Genomic DNA, 20844 nt, shown 5'->3' with positions numbered 1-20844 from the left:
GCCGACGTCTAAAAGGAGTGCAAATCAAGTCAAAAAAATAGTACAAACTGTTAAAAAAGAGTGCAAGTCAAAATATTTGTTCGCACGCGGCAACCGGCGTGCGCGCAGTCGCTTCCAATGTTCTAACCATTCTTACTCCATTTGCAAACAATTATCAGTTATCCTCCTATCAATAAACATAATACCTTTAAATTTTTCAAATGTATTTAAAATTAAATATTAAAATTTAAATTAAATTAAATTTAAAAATTAAAATTAAATAGGAGGACTCCCCGCTTAAATCAACCTCTATATAATGGGTTAACAAATGATTATCATTCTTCTTATTAGCTTAAAAAGTATTGTTCTGCTTAAAATTTGCTGGTGCTTGTTTTCCTTTTGTTCCTCCTTTTTAGTCTCCTTTTGTTCAAATGTTTTTAAAGGAATATGAGGTCCAAGTAACAAGTCAGGAACTATAGCTAACTTCACTGTAGTCAAGTTAAAAAAAAAAAATATGGGGAAAACATTCTTAGCCACACAAAATATTCTTTTTCTTCCTCTACAAGATTTTCTCGTATTTTCTTTTCTTGTAAATTTATGTCCAATTCTTATATGAAATGAGTAGCTTTCCGGGACATTCCCAGAAAGTGGATAACTGCTTGTTCGGCGAGTTTACTGCTTTTTCTTAGTACTTTAAGTTAGAGAACATTAATGAATATAAATAAATGCGAATGAGACAAGAATTGTGCAAAAAGGGTATTTTTAGTCATGTGAATCAAAGAGAAAATGTCTTTCTGGGTTGTTTATCCCAGCAACACGGAAGTGCAAATTTAAATTGTCTACTATAGAAAAACCACATTAAACCACAAAAGAACACAAACAGCAAGTAATCATAGGAAAAATAGCAAAATCTTGTGATTTTAAAAGAAGGAGGGCGGACATTAATGTATCATGCTCCCACACTCTGTACATGACTGCATATAATTATCAGTAATGAAGTTTCTTTAAGGAAGCAGAAACAAAACGGATTTATCATCCTTACAAACTGCGCACAAAATTACGTTTATGCTCTAACTCATATAGATAGGCCTGAATCGATAGTTAAATTATCACTCAAACTACTTACAAAATATTTAAGGAATGGAATATCTTAATTTCTTGTAAGCATAGTGTTTACATAATAAATTGCAGAATCATAAGTTCCATAACACTTTATAGAACAATAAAGGCTAAAATACAAATGAGACAAATGAACAGTATGCAAGTCTAAACAAGAGGCAACTTGAAATAATATCGTATTTGTTCACGATATCTTCCTTGTAATATAAGGATTATTTTCTACACTAGAAACATCAAGGAGTAAATTCATCCTGTAGAGTAGTAAGAAGGCCATTCTCACGTTCAATATAGTGTTACTGCTACCAATTTCCATCGCTCAAACAATTGGAAAGCATGGGCTTTAAAAGAAAATGGCTATCAGTGACATAAATCAAATTCAATATGCAAGAAGTCAGTGGATCCAATCCTTTTTTAATCTGAAGCCCAGACAATCATATTCTCTTGATTCTTTGCTGGGTGGTAAGATAAGATTTTATTTCAGAAAAAATGTCTGTCTATCGCAGAGATGGGCCGTTCGTGCTTTAAAAAGGTGCATAGACCTATTGTGTTTGCAGAATAGACTTTGACAAGGTTTGTTTTGGTTGCTGCTTCTCCATTGCGTTACTGCCTGTTGTATACTCACTTTTCTGTTTCCAAGAAGAACTGTTGTGCCCAACAGCTTTTGTCTTCCTTCTATAAGGCTGTTGAATTACCATGTTTTCACTTGTTATTTTAGACTTTGATCTACTTCTTCGTAAATGTTTGGAAATACCGGGAAGAAGACTGAGGGACGGCACAGACAGAGATGAAAGATGTTATGCCGGCTAGCTGTTCTGTCTCTTGCACTTAAATAATTTAATTTCAAATATTTCATTTGCTAATACTTTTTCTATGATCATTTCTTAAAAGACTGCAAAAAAAAGTGCAAAGAGTAAATTATTGGCAAAATGAGTGCAAATCCGGTCCGTGGTGTTAATGAGTGCAATGAAAAAAAAGAGTGTATTCCCCACGAAAAGTGTGCAAATTGGCAACCCTGGGTGTATGTCCTCTCCAACTGGAAAAGAATGATCTTAAGCGGTATTTTTAAACCAATTGACTCTTTTAAAGTTTTCGCTCAATGGCGTTGCAATTTGGGCCATTATTGCTGTTTCAAGATTCAAAAATTGATACTTTATTGTGTCGTGGTCTTATATTTTTTACTTAACACATTATAATTTCGACTAAAACGTTGGATCTGAAAACTTAAAGTGAGCTCCTTCCCGATATTCTACAACTACTGGTACGAAATGACATCCTATACTGATGAAAAAAAAAAAAAAGAAAAGAAAAAAAAAACAGACAGTAAACACATTTTTGGAATTAGCACAAAAAGTATTTTCTTTTCGTGGATACTTATATTGTTTTAAACTTTGTTCGTCGTTTCAATAAGGCCTACTATTTACTAGGGTTTGCTCTTTACTTATCGTGTAGTACTCTGAAGAAATAAAGGAACCGCTCTATCAAGTTAACTTAAACATAATTAACTATAAAACTATATCATTTAATTTTGCTAGATTTAATTGTTTTAATACCAGAGGACCACGTTTCGTTCGATGAAGTTAATTTCACCCATAACAACGGTGTCAGGCGTCTCCCTTGCCTTCTGTTGGACCCCCACCGCAAAAATTCCCCTCCTACAGAAACACAATTCCCTATGCCCTGATTCATGCAAGAAAAACATTTTGGTGTAATTTTCTATATGTAGTTGCATTTACATTCATTCTATTTTTTGCCTATTCAGTTCGTAAATTGGTGCCCCGAACTACGCAAAGGAAAAACATGTTAACTACTAAAAATCTAGCCCGAAATATTAATACTTTTTGATGTTTATCTTGCTAAAAATCCATTTCAAAGTTCAGTTAACTTGTTTTATTTCCCTAAGTTAATACAATGCAAAATTAATTCAAGCCAGAGCTTTAATAGTAGTAATTGCATAATTGATAGTCACCCGACCTTGCTCTTATGTCAATCTTTCTTTTGATACTTTTATCCCGACCTGGCCAGAATCCTTCCGGCCAGAAAATGTTAGTGTACCAATTTTCAGATAAAAACTGTCCATTCGTTTTCGAGAAATAATATTTACTCGAATACATGCACAATTATTGCTCGTTCAAAGATACAAGATGTTTTTATAGGCAGGCAACATGTAAAGGATGATGTCAGTTGGTATGGTATATAATGCAAGCGTGTGATGTGAAATAATGTCAAGACTCTTCAATAACCTACTCATATGACCTTTGACTTATGAGAGATGGTGGGGAGTAGTGTATGCATGTGAAAAAATATTTATACGGAATGTTATAGGTACCATAAAAATCGATCAAATAAATAATTTCAATTGTCTTTTTTTTAGTTATGATGATGGATTTATATACGACATAAACAGTGGTATAGCCAGTAAGGTATTTTTTTTGTAAAATTAGAATAATATACTTTAACCACGAAAATATCAGTGGTTATGTATGGTTCTGAATTGTGGGCACTTCAAAAGGCTGAGAAAGATTTATTACATGTTTTCCAACTTGCCCAAGGTTGTCTGAGATATAATCTCTTGACTGAACATAGATCAAGCAAAAAGCTGTATGAAAAATGTGGTCCAATTCATTTTTCTATGGCTATAATGAGGGTCATATCCAGGATGCTTTTCGAGGGGGAGAGAGGGTCAAAAGTATTTTTTCTTGGGGGGGGGGAGTGCAAATGTAAATTTGTAAAACGTATAAAAAATTGTTTATATTCATTTTTGTTCCGTGTTTACGAGTCAGACAACCATTTTAGGAGGTTCATACATCGTACCCCCCCTGGATACGGCCTTGGCAGTATCCTTTTATATAAAAGGATACTATATCCTTTTCATATAAGAAAATTTCAGATGGCTTGGCCCTTTTTTTACGGGTAAAAGATAATTTATTGCTAAATATTGTATTTTTGGCCATCCATTCCGGGTGAAACGAAAAGCAGATCTTCCCCAGATGGGGTATTGAGAACTCATAAGAAAGTGAAACAAAAAGGAAATTGAAACTATACGGAATGGTGCAAAGAGTGAAAATTTTTGTACAGTGAAACGGAAGAGGAGCTTTTGAAGCTGTTAGTTGCAGAAATAGTAGTATATTTCCGCTTTTTTCAAATTGAGCTCTTTGTGCAGGCTCGATGTGAAAATTTATCTATAATATTTCCATATCTTAAGATTGAACGTTTATGAAGGTTGCAAGGCTATGAAACAAAGATATATCTATCTTGCTGATAAAAACATATTTATTGCAGCGAAGATGAACTGATGTTGAAGATCAAGTGACGACAAAATGTACGATTTTATTGCAGTTAGTTTTAATTTCTTTATAATTCGCCTATTGTGCGTTATTTTATAAACTTAAAAGGTGCCCCATAATTTTCGGATGAAGAAGAAATGATGCTTTCCTATTTCCTTTCTATAGGTCCCAACTTTAAATAAAATACATAAAAATAGTAACTCTTATAAAATACTGTCTGGGTTTTTTAAAGTTAAAAATATATGGAGGTAAAAACCTGAAAACATTTGAAAAAAAAATAGATAAATAAAAGCATTTATTTAGATAAAGCAAGTTCGACTTATCAAATATCCGTCTTTCATCTGCTATTAAGTTTTCACTGGAGCGTATTTTGACAATTATTTTTGGGCAAAATATGCTTAATATTATGTAGAACCTCCAAATACTTAACATTTTAGAGGCGTCTTCGGACGAAATTTATGAAATTGCGTGACCATTTTTACATCTTTCTAAGTTGACAAAACTTGGTGTAAATAAAGAATACACCTTGTTAATGGAGAATCAAAGCGCATCATTTTTGAGAGGGTGCCCACTTTCAGAAATGACTTTCGTAGTGGAAACTGCCAAGCGTGGCTGAACTTTGCAGCACACCTGGCGTTCTGAGAAGTATGCTGGTTGGCTGCAAGTGGGCGTTCCCTTGATCATTTTGATACGATCAGGAATACCATCTGACTGTTTTTGCATACTGTTCAGTTTACATGCCTCCCCCAGGGTGTGGTACAACATAAAAAAGAGCGAATGCACTATTAGTTCAAGTTTATTTCATGCTTTTCGTTTCTTTGGTTTTAGTCTGCAAATCCTGCATCGTAAAACATCTGAAAGGAAGTAATTTTTGCCCTGCTTGTGACGTTCAGGTGCATAAAACCAAACCACTAATGCACATCAGGTAAGCTAGTCTCTTCTAAGAGATTTATATTCTCTATTTATAATTTCTGAATTTTGCTCTTATTATATTGCCTTTTAATTTTTTGGTAAAATTCTAGTTAATTGACTTCTTGCTATCTCAGAAACGGTTTAGGTTAGGAAAATGAGACTTTGAGGGATGAATCTACAGACTAGAGCATGTCCTGGGAAGGTATTTTGAAGCAACTACCTCCACTCCTTCTCCCTCTAGAGGGTCCTGACCTTTGATGACCTTTAAAAATATGTGTGTTACAACAAGTGAGACCTTGCAAAATAGATCTTCTGCTTAATTGAAGTACAACAAAATTGTTTTCAGCTTCATGACTTTGCTCAATTCCATTTTATAAGGTTTTAAAGATATGCAAATACATTTCCTAAATTTGTGAAAAAGAAACATTGATATGGTTCAAAATTCTACTCAAGTAACAGGAATTGCATTTTCAGAACTAAAGGCATAGAAAAAGCAACTAGTAACTGAAAATTAAGGTAAAATGTTGTTTTGTCAAAATTTCAATACGTATAGACCTGTCATGTCGGCAAATTCCAGGGCCCCCCAGAGGGAGAAGGAGTGGAGGTGGGTACTTTAAAATACCTTCCCGGGACATACATTGGCCTGTGGATGCATCCCTGAAAGTTTCATTTTCCTAACATAACCCCTTTCTGAGATAGCAAGAAGTCAATTAACTAGAATTTTACCAATTTTTTTTCTTATCAGGCTAAAAATGAGTCGCCAGCAAGCTTCTGAGTTGAGCGTAATAATGAAACTCAAGTTTATTCATTCAAGCTTCATTTTGCAGTGTTTACTATGTTTAAGTTGTCTTGGTTTTAAGTTTCAGTTGTCTGTATTTTTGTGTGTTTGATGGCTCTTCTGAGCTTCCTGTATTGATTGAACAATCTGATTGTACAAAGTGATTGAAAAAAAGTACCATCTGATAAACGTAGGTCAGCTAGTCAAATTCAAACAACAAAATTCAAACAACAACTGCAACAATTTCAAAAAAAACAAACAAGAAACAGTTACTCTATTTCAAATGGAAAATTAAACAATGGTTGCATTTCTTCTTGGCTATGGACCTCCTTATCTCTAGGGAACTGTGCTTAAAAAGGTGTTGTCGTTGTGTTTTATAATCTCAGTGTCCTCGCGCATCGGCCTTTAAATCCCCAAGTGAAAACGCCTTGTAAGCATTTCAAGTCACGCTAAAACCCAGAGAGGGATCTAAACCTGTCAGTACCTGGGTTGAGAATGACATTAGGTGCCCTCGGTCACCAAAAAGATGTGCGCGTAACTATACCCTCGTGTAAACGAGTCCCAAGTAACTGAACTCTCGTCCATCTGAATCCAGGTGCGACCGAACCTCCCTCCACCTGAACCCACGTTTAAGTGAACCCCCATTTAACTGAACCCTCGTATAACTGAACCCACGTGCAACTGAACCCCATTTAACTGAATCCTCGTGCAAATCGACCCCATTTAACTGAGCCCTTGTACAACTCAACCCTCGTTCGGCTGAACCCCGTGCATTTCAACCCTCACTCAATTCAATATCAATGCACCTCAAACCCATTTAGCTCAACTTTCCTGCAAGTCAATTCTCATTTAACTCAATCTTCATTCAACCCGAACCCCGTTTCATCCAAACCTGTATGACTAAACCACCATTCAAATCAACCGCTTTCAGCTCAGCTCACCTTAAATCAACAACATCACAAGAAAATTTAATTCATCCCGTTTTGTATGAGCTGACGAAAATTGACTCTGGCTACATGGTCTTTTTTTATTTTATGCCTTTTCGATGTAAAAGTATCCCCCTTCCAAAAACAACAATTCATCCCTTTGTTATATATATATTTAAAAATTAGCGAAAGTTTTTTTTGCTTAGGGCCTGAACACACATGATAGTCATGGTCGCAGCAATAGCTGTACCTTAGTACAAAGAAAACCAGGAACTAGTTCAAGAATTAGAGCTGTTATTTAAATTCATCTTAAAAGCAAATGTTTATTGTGGAGACAAATTGAAAATAATTTTTAAAAAGAGCTGGAAACAGTGATAAATATTCCTTTTTCTGTTTTGTTTATCCAGTACTAGTAGGGCACTAAAATATCTTTGAGAGCTGTTTAAGGTAACAGCTCTTTAGTCATAAACCTTTTACATTTTAATCATAAAAGGTTTACCACGGAAATCCTGATGAACAGGAACCCTTGTACTAATGTTTAAAATGCCCGTCTTGAATACTTCCTTTTCTAGTCACCTTTGAAAGTGAAGAAAAAGAGTTTTGAAAAAACTGCCCAGTGAATTTTTTTTTATTTAAATACAAGGGTAATTCGTTAATCATGAAGGGGATTTATTTTCATTTCGACACTACAAAAACCATTGTTTCGCAGTTTATGCAACGCCTATCTACAAAACCAGCTAAAAAAGCTCACTCATAATATTTCCCTATATTTGGAGAATACTGAAAAAAACTAGCTCTTTATATGAAGACAGGGCCAGCTTGAGTTCTTTATATAGTTTAAATTGTATGATAAAAGCTATAAATATTATAGCTGGTGAAAGAGTAGTTAAAGACTTTCTTACAGCTAGTTTTTCAGTAGGCTATTCTACAAATATGATGTGATATCATGGGTTAAAACCAAAGTTAGAATCTTTACAAGTTTTATCTTGTGGACTTTTTTGAAATAAATTCCTGTCAAGGTCATCCATAAAAAAAGTAACTGTTTCGTTGTCACAAAAAGAAAGAGAAAATCGGGAGTCACAAACCATTAAAGCTAGATTTATTTGTTGGACGAAGGTTGAGTAAAATGGGGATGAGTTTTACTGTTGCCCAGTTGAACGAGGAACAGTTCCATATGGATCCAGTTAAACGGGGGTTAAATTCCACTGGGTTCAGTTGCACGATGGTTTACTTAAATGGGGTTAAGTTGCACTGGGTTTCAGTTTTACAAGGGTCATTTGCACTAGAATTTAGTTGCACGGGGGCACAGTTACACAGGGAGTTTAGCTGCACGAGGTTCAGTTACACGAGGGCTCAGATGCATGGAGGTTCCCTTGCATGACGGTTCGGACACACGAGATTTCTGGTGCAATCGAATCCAACAAAAGCTTTATAGACATCAAATTTTGGTCATTTTACTTCTTTGTGTATATTTATTTTATTGTTTTACTATCATTAATATATTTTTATGTAAACCCTAGATGTACAATATGGTTTTAGAAAAATATATGATTCCACGCAACAACATTCTATTGACAACACAGTATAGTTACAATGTAAATTATGTGTAATTAATCTTATCCCATAATTAGCCTTAAGTACTTTTCTTGAAGCAAATATCTTTACAATAACTTCCTATAAAAGCTTCTGAGCCATTTTATGTTCTATGTGGATTTTTACTCAGGTTTGTCAACTGCTGCCTGGCCGTCGTGTTTCTAAGATAGTTTTTAATTAAAATTATTTGCTGAAGTTTCTTTCATTAGAGGGGGGTGATATAGGCATAGTTAAATACATTTTCAGGGCAAACGTTGTCGCGTTGTGGCGTTGTCTACGAACTAGGTCCAGAGTAGCTACCCCTTTGGCCCTCTAGACCTGTCCCTGTAAACACCAGCAGATGAAGTCCTCAAGTATAGCAATAGCCTCTGCTTTAGAATTTACCATTGACGCTAGAGACCGAGTGGAATGTCTATCAAAACGCATTATAAGCTAGCCTGTCACCCGAAGGGGGAGGGGGTAGATATGTGCTAAAACCTTACTACTGACCATCTGTTTGCAGAAAAACAATGACATTTTTGTCCAATGAAAAATAAACACCGTGACAGTTTGTTCGATGGCAAATAAAAACGATGAAAATTTTTCTGAAGACAAGAAAAAATAATGACAGTTTATCTGATGACGAGAGCAAAAAATGAAAGCTTATCAATGATAAGAAACAAAATGAAAGTTTATCCGATGGTAGAAAAACTGATGACACGTTGTCCTATGACAGACTTGCTATTGACAAAAATTTATGGAAAAAAAAAACGATGACCAAATTAGTTTATGGCAAGTTGTCTCGATACGAATGAAAACTGGCTTGAATTTGAAACATGAATTAAAAATTTGGGTACTCCTCTGCAACCCAGAACACACTCGAGAAGCGAATTGGTTAATCATAATGAAGTATAGACTACCAAAATATGATGAAAATATATTTCTTTAGATTATATATTAATATAATTTGGGCTATATATTTGCACATTAGGGGCAAATATATAGCCCAAATTATACAAGTCCAATGCATTCTGTCGCCCGTCATTTGTCTTTGTAGCCATGAAACCGGTTATCTTAGATCTTGCTTTAAACAACTTCTCGAGTTTGTTCTGAATTTTACGGGATTACCAAATTTTGTTATACACTATCTTATGATAATCCCAAAATTGAAGTAGAGAATTTTCCATTACCCTGCATTTTCCTTTTTATTTGAATTTTTCTTCCTGTTTAATAGCATTTTCGGTGTAAAACATGTTGATTAGAAGTTGTGTTTTATATTTAAATTCCAATCAATTATATTCGGCTAGTAGAGTTAGGTGATTTATGCCTGTGAAATCAAGAATAACTCAGAAATAACATTTGCCCCTGGATTTTCTTCACCCTCCTTAGATTTTGCATAATATCTTTTTCGCATCATCATCAAACAGACTGAAATAACCAAACGAAAGTGAAAAAAAAAACTTAAAGAAAACAACTTGTTATTTTCTTAATGTTTATTAACCCTTCCGCAGAAGGTCGCACTGTTGCAGAACGACTTCGATTTCGGCATAGAACATATGATATGCATCGCGCTTTCGAAAAGCCGGAACAACCTGAACCTGTTCTGCTTTGAGGCTTTTATGTCATGATTGCAGCGATAGCTGCTATCTAGTAAAGAGCGAACCATATCCCAATTTAGCCAAAAGTTTAAAATTCATTTATAAGAAGCTAGGTAGTTAGTTAAAATTGTCATATTTAGCTGATTCAGGAATGGTAATTATCGTTTCAATTAAACTTAACATTAAATAATATTGTGAAAACAAATTTACAAGGATTTTCAAAAAGTGCCTGAAACTCCTCGAAAATGGCGTTGGATCAAAACTACAAGTAGAACATTCAAATCCCCATTCCTGAAAACCTTACCAAGGGAACTTCAGCCCCCCCCCCGTCTTGAAAAACAAGGACAATCACTATTTTGAATCGGTTTGCATGATATGTCCTCTTTTTTCTTAATTGTTCTCTTCTCCGCTAGAAGGTACTGGAACATCATACAAAGCTGTTTAACGATTAATTTATAAGCTAACTTTTACATCTAGCCTATTTTATAAATTCGACTTGATAAGTTGTCGTGAAGTATTATATTTCACCCAAGAGTAAACTTTGAGTGCCGATTCCGTAATGGAAATTCTGGGTGGGGGACTGGAATGTCATAGAAAGTTTTTAAGGGTTTACTTAAGAGTTTTTTATTTATATGGCTTGTTTATAAATTTGACTTGATAACGCCATCGGAAGGTGCTGTGTAGCACCCAAAATTGCACTCCGGGTGTCATTTCCAGAATAGAAAGTTCGGGGAGAATGATAAAGGTACTAGGATAATCTCCATGGCTGAAAACCTTACTCTAGTAAACTGAAATCTCCCTGCCATTCCACCTCCCCCTTAATAGTATTCACAATTCGTCAACTAACTAACAGAACTAATAGGCTACCGCAACATGATAGATTAACATCAGACAATTTCCTGCCATTGATACCGTCAGAATAATAATTAATCTTCATTACAATGTTTCAGTCTTTATCTGGTTTCATTTGACTATTTCTTATGCATCCTTAAAGAATTATGTAGGCTACACCTAGTAAAGAGATATATGAAAATCGAATCATTACTCAATGGGTCGCCCACTTTCAGAAATAACATAGACAAGGTGGCGCATGTGAAAGCGTGCCAAGTGTTTTGGAACTGTATGGCATACGGTGTGTTTTGATGTGTATGCCAGGTGACGGTAATCTCCCAAACATTACTGGTTTTATATGCTGATTATTCTTTAATAATATTAGATAGCCAAACCATTGCATAATATGTATTTCTTGTTATACCAAATTCAGGAGCGTGTCTAAGGGAGGAGGCTACCAATTTTGAGCATCCTCTCCCATCAAAAAATATTTCCCGGACTCATAGATTGTTCATAAAGATACAAAATAAAAAATTATAGTTTCTAAAAGCAAAAAAAAAATTCCTACAGGGAAATTTTCTTATAATGTAGGTGTAAAGACTCTTAACCCTACGGACAAAATTTCTTTTGGCAACCTTCCTCCCTCTCCCTCACCAAACAAAACCCTGAATACGAGCCATATCAGATTATATATTAACATATTATTAGTCTATATATTATTTAATCTACTTTTGCTTTACCTAACCTAAAAAGTATGAATTGGACAAGCTTTTTTCTTTCGTTAGGCCTGATCGAACCCTTCAGGATTTGGTCTACAAACTGGTACCTGACTTATTTCGATCAGAAATGGCGCGTCGAAAGCAGTTTTATTCAAACAATACAGAGGCAGGTAAGTGGAAGCCTAAGTTTGTGAATTTCTTTATTAAACTAATTTCTTCTGGAGGATGTATTCGTCTCTTTTTTTATCCTATCGGATCACTTGAAAACAAGACTTTTTAAAAGAATGAATGGATTTATGTACTTAATTCAAATATGCAATTCCGATTACAGTAGAGCCGCGGTTTTTCGAGGTAATGGGGACCGAGAGAACCTCGGGTAAACAAAAATTATGATTTTATATACTGTTAACAAGGAAATATGCTGTAAAATAAATAAAACTCAACCGAAGCTGTTAGATAGGCCTCTATTTTTGTATTATAAATTAAAAATGACATGCTGTAGCAATGTAACTTGATCACCAATGGTAGCAATCGCGCACTGCACAGTAACGCAGGCTAAGGAAGAGAGTTTTATTTTTGTTTATGCTACATTAGATTTCTATATAAATACAGTACTGTATATTTTTATTTATTAATAATAAGTAAGGCCATTAGATAACTGGCATTGTACTTTATCAAGATATCCAATTGTACAATAAGAATACCTCGGTTAAACCAGAAATCGGTTAGTCGGGACTCGGATAACCACGACTTTACTGTTCAACAAAATGATGCAAACCTAGCGGAGAGTTGGGCTAGTGTTTGTTGGGCATGACTCGTGTATGAATTGGCATTTCGACCGGGAAAAGATAACCAATTAATAACCTCAACAAACCAACAAAACCTGAAAATTAGAAAAGCAAAAATTGAACAAAAAAAAAAAAAAAAAAAAAAAAAAAAAAAAAAAAAAAAAAAAAAAAAAAAAAAAAGATGAGGCACGATGGTTGCACGGAAAGATAAATACCAGCAAGAAACATATGCAACTTCGTTTCTATTTCTAGTTCGTAATAATGAATGAGTGGATTCTTTGAATTAGATTTCTGATTCTGCACAGCCGTGTTTGTAATTAGCAGAACCATCGCATGGTTTTGTATATTGTTGTGACTGGACATGTCTTTCTAGCTCAACCTTTTCATAAGTCAAAAATTTTCCCAAAGGTTCCTAAATATGGTAGATAAGGATGGTCCTCTAAAAAAATAATGGATTTGGCTTTTTATTTTTATATTCAAAAGTTAGTATTTAAGAAATTCTTATCAAAAAGCGCAAGCTAGTTTTAATAGCATAACAACATTTAAAGAAATAAGCCGATTCAAGTCAAATTAAGGCAATTCGATTAACAATATTTGAATCGAATTTGAGAGTGTAGGCTATTATGCTAGAAACTAGTTTTCAACGAGAAACTTCTTACTTGTTCTCTAAATTTTGGAAGAAAAGTCTTTAGTTGTTTGCGATACGAAAGGAAATCTTAAGTCCCCAACGTTTTTTTTTGAAAAGATACGCGGAATTTCCTGAAAAGGAAAAAAAAATGCCCAAAAATGTTTGCACCATAAAAGATAGATTTTTATCTAAAAGTAGAAGTCCTGTTTGTATGATCAAGAGGCTGTTCCCAAATTTGATCTGGGGTTACCCGAAAAATAAGGATCTGAAGCACATATAATTAAGCTGCACGCAAAATCACTATTACTTTAAGTATCGCTAGATCGCTATTAAAAGGACGGGACATGTCCTACGCGACACTTAGACCCCCTTTCCTCCGAAGTACTAATTGGGGGGTAGGGCAGTGGAAGGCAAAGATGCATGGCACATTTATAAAAAGAAATATGTAAAGTTTATTTTGGGCTAACATACGAGTAATACCAAACGGTCCCTTTCTGTTTGGGGTTAGTTGCATCTCGGGAAAGGGTGTCCATCCTGTAAACTACGACAAATTGTAGAAAGTAGGCCGCGCAGAACGCATCATACTAAATACCTAACCTAACCCCTAACCACCTCTATATATCAAATATTAAATTAAAATTTATCTACATCATAGTTTCTCTCGCTCAAAATAAGCAAATAATAACCGATTCCAGAGAGGTATAATCGGATCTTACACAGCATAATTCTTGAGCGTGTTTCGTTTAACACTGTCCATCCAAATAACCCCTTTACTTAGATATTGCTTTGACTCAACCCTTTGAGTTGAATTTATATCTAGTGTATTCAATTTGAAGAAAAGAAGAGACTAATAATTCAATTCTAAATTGATTAAGAAATTTTTACTTTGTTTGTGAGGACACTTGTTTTTCTAAAGGAATCCATATATTTTAGGAAAACGTAGATGCAAAAAAAATGCGTTAAGCTGGTTTCATTGATTAAAATTCTTCGTCTCAGAATGTGTTCTCTGTATCTACTACTTTGATCTTGCTCAAACTCTTTTGATTTGATCCTGCTGAAGCTTTTTTTCTCGCTTTTACTAACCAACCTACGTAAGTTATTTCCCCTATTCGACTTCCTTTGTTCTTTTCGAAAATCACCCCATGATTAATGCTAATAAGGGGCGGTATAGTTTTACCGTTTTCTTATTGGGCCATGGTGTCACGTCTAACGCGGGAACCGTTACACATGCACTAAAAAGAGCAAAAGACGACACGAATAGCCTACATCAGTAAAAATGTGGGCTAGAAAGTGTTCGTGAACTTTTTAACTTATGCTTCCTGGAAGCCTAGGATTCTAGTAAAGATCCTCATAGGTTTTGCAACAAAGAGTAAGCATTGTCGAAGTATTATGAAACCTCGGGATCTATAATAAATATTACTTTGCAATTTTTATTTTAAGGGTTGTGCAAGGGTAATAAGTTTATGTTCAACAATGGGAAAGGGGTTACGTATCGTTAGGAAACACTGTGATTGTTTGTACTAGAGTAATACGATGAGGAGTAGATGGGGACGATCAAAGAATATTAGGAATGAATGTAAAGCAATAACATCATTGTAACAATATATTTTTTAATTGTGCCAACAAATATGTATGGAGGGAATAAAAGACCCTATCTCTTCCTTCTTGGGTTTGTATCTCATGCTTAGAACCGATTTTCCATATAACTTCAGATTTTCTTTTCGAGTGTGCTTAATATAATCATCAAACATTTGTTCATTCCAAGACTTGGCCGACACTGTAAAAGACTTTGTCTTTTCTAATGGCCGCAATTATGGATTTCTGCATAATGATAAATGTTGGAGGCGTAAAATCCAATGGGGCAAGAACTGAATAGGTGCCCCTTCAGACATCGTTTTCCCAGCCAGTAGTTTCAACCATTAACAAGAAGTTAGAGCATATTTGTGCGATTGTGATCATATTATTTTTCACCAACTATTGTTCTATAGCTCGTTATCCATGCAAAACAAATTACCTATTCACTCAAGTTGGCTGAATTCCACCCTCTATTGGAGATTTTCTTGTTAGCCCCTCTTTAGATTTTTGATTCGATAATAAAGAAGCTACTCTAGACTATAATATTTAATTTTACGGCAATGATTTTAGATGCTTGTCACTCAGACGGATCTTCTTTGATACGTTGATCAGAGTTGATACTCACTTTATTTGACCGACTATATTGTGCTGTAATTTTGTTTGTAAGTATGTGAGGTTGTTAAGTATGATTTTATGTAACTTTGTTGGTTAAATAAACATTTCGTTACACTCGAAAGCCAATTTTGTCAATTGTTTTCTGTATTTTTGCAGGATCCATTCCATATGGAAGTATTTGTTCTAGAATGTTGTTTTTCTCACCTAAGGACCAAATATCTTTATCATTGGAATATTTTGAACCTAGGTAAGAGACGACAAAACTTTTTATACTAACTATCTATAAGTCAATAAATTTGTTTACAAGGATTATTATTTTTAATTAAAGGTTAATTGAAAGTCATTTTTCAACTTCAATTATTTTTTAATAAATAGAACTTCATGGAAGTCGCCTAAGATACAATGCATTAGATTTTATTATGCTATGTTTGTTTCGTTCTAAAAAAGATGGGGAAATACTTGATCTGTTTTTAAGACTTATTCCACTTCAACCCCGTTTCTTGCTCTGATAAAAAAAAAGTTTTTTTTAGCTGAAAGTAGAGAGCAACATTAAACTTGAAACGAACAGGAAGTTATTCCGTATATGAGGGGTGTTTCCCTTCCTCAACTATAGCCCTTTACACAAAAGTTTTAAAGTTCTTTAAAAATGTAAAAGTCAAACTTTAGTATAAAGAGCAAGGGTTGACGAAGGGGCAGCCTCCTCATACACAGAATAATTTGTGTTCGTTTTAATTTTTAATGTTGCTCCCTACTTTCAGTTAAAAGACTTTTTAATTTAATTTCTGACCGTTTTTACAATAATGCTAGGAAATCCCCTCTCCAACGTGTAAAATTTCGTGTGAACCATACCCCCAGGAAACTTTCCCTTCTATAAAAATTTATCCCCTTGGAAATCCCCTCCTTTGACCACTCCAGGGATTCCGGGAGGTCGTGTCATCCCCAAAGGCATAGTTTTTAGAACTTTCAATTATGCTGAATCAAATGGTTATCTAGAAATTTTGATCAGATTTCTTTGGGGGAAAAGGGGGTTGGCTGGGGGGCTAGTCGCCCTCAATTTTTTTGATCATCTGGAAAGGATGCTAGAACTTTTGATTCACCCGTGAAAAAAAATCCATAATTTTGTAGATAGGAGCTTGAAACTGCTACAGTCGGGTTCTCTATTACGCTGAATCTGATGGTGTGATTTTCATGAAGATCCCTTAAATATTTGGAGGTATTTCACCCTTTTCCGGAAATAAAGCAAATTTCCTCAGGCTCGGTGCTTTTGACGGGTAACATTGAACTTCAGGAATTTTATATATTTAGAATCTGCATAAGAAGCCAATTCATTTGATGTAGCTATTGTTATCATATTTCATTTTTTGGGGTTTGGTTGGTATTGGACTGAGTCACTCCTTACTTGCAGTTTGTTGTCATGCCCCAGGGGTTCAAATTTACCAAATCTAGTGGGGAAGGGGGCTAAATGTATTTTTCAAATCCACAAAAGCTATTATTCTATGAAAGTTTAGTGAATGGGTGTTAAAAAATCTTGAGGGGTTAATTAATCCCCCCAACACTCACACATAGCTCTCTATTTGTGTCTGTTTTTTTTGTACCGAACTCACTGATATTAGGGCGTTATTCGCAATCTGACTGGCATAGTCGGAAGCTACAAGCGAATTTGCTACAAGCTGAAAACTAAAGAATGATTCTTGCAAGAAGGCAACAATTGACTTGACTTAGAAAGCGAATCCAGACTGCCAGTGGAAAATACTCATGCTTGGTCGTTTTTAGTTCAGAATTCAAGTTTTTTGACTCACAACTTGAAAACAATCTACCAATTGTTTTCCGATTTTTATAAATAGATAACTTCATTGAATGAAGTTATTTGGAAAGATAACAGAATAATAACTGAGACCCAATTTTTAATTTTGTTTCAAGGACAGTGTTAAGGGTAAGTTGATTGGGACAGTGGAAGCAGGACAAATTTTTAAATAACTTGCTTTTCTGTCGATATTCACCATGGTTTCAATTAGCCAAGCCTTCTATTTATGCTAAATATTCACAGCGGGCATATTCTTGCCGTTAAGATATGGTTTGTTGCGAATAATCTTATATTATTTCCAATCTCATTCCAAAATACTCACCAAATTGAAAAGCACCAGAAAATTAGAACCCTCTTTCCTCTATCGCGTCTTGATTTTTGTTATAACTCCAAAGAGAAATCCTCAATGTCGTTTATTACAGGGCGGGTGATGATGCATTGATTCCCTCCTTTTCCTCCCATCTCGCCTTAAGGAATTTCTCGCTGGCAACCATTGAACATTAGCGTCCCGCTAGTTGCAGTTATTTACGATTAAAATAAGAATAGGCTTTGCCCGCAGAAAGGAGATTGAAATGGGAAATCAGGGGAATTGTAATTGAATGTTGTTACTGAGAAAGAAAGGGTTTTGGAGTATTTGGCCCATAGTGTCTTTTAGAGTTGGAAGGACATTTCTTAGATTTTATTAGAGTGATTGACTATTTAAAAGAGCAGACATATAATGTCTGTAAAAGAGTAGAAGTTGGGTTAAATAAGGATTAGAAATTAATTAAAGGTGGCACTATGGGTTATGTAATAGACATTTTGTTTTGTATTGTAAAAGCAACTGGTGCACCATTATGGAGCCTTTCAGACTAAAAATTTGGATTATGTTTTTCCTTCAGACTGGCCATCTTATGGATTGCTACTAGCATACGGTCAAACTTGAAAAAATTACGCTCTCCGTAAAGTGTGAAAATTACGTATGAAACAGCGTTAAAATTGGCTCAACTTTAATATTAACAGAAATGTAGAAACATAATTCAAAGTAAATCTAGGTTAAGATTTAAGCTACTTTGGTATATTTATAGGAAGTGACTACAAAATAATGACTAAATTAGTTTGGCTGCATGAGCTTTTGAAATAATAAAATTAGCTAACAATATGCTTAATAACGCACTTATACTTTCCACCCGATGACACACTAACAGTTTTACACCTTTTGCTCAATTAAATGAATTATTTAATCAATTTTTATTGCGAATATGAAATTTTATTATATTGTAATTTTTGTCTAATTTGAATAAATGGATTAAAAGAAAGGCCTAAATTAAAAATTGTGAGAAAAGTTAAGAATGATCTATGTTCGGAAAGTTTATAGGATTAAAAGGGATGAGATAGGAGTGGATGGGGTACATTATTTTTTAGGGTAATGATGGGTCATTGAGATTGGAAAAAAATAAGAAGTGAGAGTCAAAATAATTATGGTGAGAATTCCCTTGTTGAGTTCAGAAAGGCGCATAAAAGATGACAAAAAGAAAGACATAAAAGAAAATATGGAGGCGGACGAGAATTTTATTAAAATTATTTTATAGCAAAAGATACTTTTGTAAAAAAAAATGAATATAATAAGGTAACTGCTTTAGAAGGAACTCTGGATCGCGTAATCTCTCTGACAAGTAACACTCACTTCTGGAGACAAGAAGTAGTTGGCAAGTGTTTCTCTACAATTTTCGGTTTGCTTTGAAGTATTAGTATTTGATGTACAACCTGGGACGAGTCATTTGAAATAGAAGCTACAGACTCTACTGTAGCGTATGGGGTGCCATGTAAAGTAATAATGTAATTATGAGGGCAAAGTGCACATTCCAAGAGTCTCACCAACATCTAAGGCTACATGATTATTTCTGATATAAACTGTCTGAACCTTTGCAGAAAAATGCCTAAAGTGCTCTTAATTAACCTACAAACTGAGGAATCTCTATAATTGCATATCTTTTGGAGTTACGTAAGGTTTTTACCAGGAAAGGCCTCATTGCGTAGTCTTTGAGCTGAAAGATTTCGTCCCCTAGGAAAAAATGTGGAAACATAGTATTAGTTCAGGGAGTTTTTTGGATGAAGGAAGCCTGTTATCTCCACTATCGATGCGCTACCCGTTCAAACCTAGAAAAGGCACCACCATCACTCTCAGATCCGTGATCACCAACATCATAAGACCATCACCAACAGCATCATCAGATTTATGATCACCAACATCATAAAACAAAAATTTGTAGTTCGCATCATAAGTAGCATGTAAAATAACACTAATTCAGTTCAAATGGTCTGTGCAGTCTCTTTCAAAATTCTGAGAAAGTAGAAATTACAGCTCTGGACTGATAATGTAAAGTTGTCATGTTGTATCCTGTTGTTAAATAACGCAAAGTCAAGGATAGGTGAGTCTCAGGGGATGTGGATTTTCTATAATTTGTATTTTTCTTCGCTATTTTTTGCTTGAACTTTACTTAGAAAATTAGAAAACTCATTTATAGTAAGGCGTATGAAAATCGTAAATTTTTTATCATCATCAGCAAGGAGAAGCTAATAAAGCAAGTTTAATTGCCCCAGTTTCTTTCTTTGATTGTTTTCTAGCGTCAGACGTACCCACTGCTTCCTTTTCTTTCGTTTCTTAGAGCCACTGGCATTGTCATTTTGCTCAGAAGCAAGTAGTGCTAACAAAATAACTAAAATCAGGACTATTAGTATCTGCCAGGTTGAAAATTTTAAACTAACTGCCAAATGATATAAATAGTGACATTATAAAGAGGAAATTGTTTTTTTTACGGAGGTTTTAGTTACTGTAGCATGAAGGGAAAGTAATTTTGTCTGAAAGCTTAGCTACATAACCATTAGCAAACCGTAAACTTAAACCATAAGCGTAATTCTTCCATTTTGGTCTGAAAGAGCCATTATGCTTATAGGAGAAAAATTAATTGCAATATTATTCTTGACGAGTTGCGTAAATTTTTGAGGAAGGGGTGTGCACCCAAGGCTTAGATCTACCTCTAAGAAGACTTTTAAGTTAGATTTTTTGATTGGCTTTTAATGATATTCGAATTGGGAAAGGCGTATGATCCAGATCAAGCTATGAAACAAAGCAGTATTTGTGTAGATTAAAAAAAAGTTCGTTCATTTAGTTCACAGTAAAAAATAATGTTCTAAGTTTGAATTATATCTGCAATTCCATCGTTGTATCCTCCATCATGATCCAAAGATATTCATATATTTGCGCACTGTTAAATTTTCTGTCTTGTAAAACAGTTATAAACTTTCATTTCAACTTTCTTGCATAACGGTGCCTTTAAAATGGTAATCAAACAGTTCGTGGTAAACGAACTGTAAGTAATGAGTGACCCGTCTCAATAGTAACCGAAACTCTAAAAAACGGAACTTTGATACAAATAAGTGCATCAAAAGAATCTAATTTTTGCGGTGATTTCAAATATATAAGTTTCATCAAGTTTAGTTCTACCCATATAAAGTTGCGAACCTGAGAAAATTTACCTTATTTTTGAAGAAAGGGAGAAATATCCCTTAAAAGTCATAGAATCGCAATGAAAAATCACACCATCAGATTCAGCGTATTAGAGAACTCTACTGTAGAAATAAGCTCCTATCTGCAAAATGTGAAATTTTGTATATTTTACCAGAAGATCACGGAAGGTTCTTTATTTGTTTTTTTTTGTTTGTTTGTTTTTCCA

General features: G+C 34.5%; 1 protein-coding gene across 1 annotated transcript in view; it reads left to right on the top strand.

Annotated features, from left to right (window-relative positions):
• Positions 1-20844, top strand: part of LOC136031417 (uncharacterized) — an 80990-nt gene that overhangs the window by 13789 nt on the left and 46357 nt on the right. The window contains exons 3-5 of the mRNA XM_065710977.1: positions 5211-5307; positions 11785-11888; positions 15481-15571. Coding sequence (XP_065567049.1) covers positions 5211-5307; positions 11785-11888; positions 15481-15571 — 292 coding nt within the window. The remainder of the gene's footprint in view (positions 1-5210; positions 5308-11784; positions 11889-15480; positions 15572-20844) is intronic.

This window comes from Artemia franciscana, chromosome 1 (assembly GCF_032884065.1).
Source record: "Artemia franciscana chromosome 1, ASM3288406v1, whole genome shotgun sequence".
NCBI classification, from domain to species: domain Eukaryota; kingdom Metazoa; phylum Arthropoda; class Branchiopoda; order Anostraca; family Artemiidae; genus Artemia; species Artemia franciscana.
Note: the sequence above shows the minus strand (reverse complement) of the source record. Positions and strands in the feature narration are given on the sequence as shown.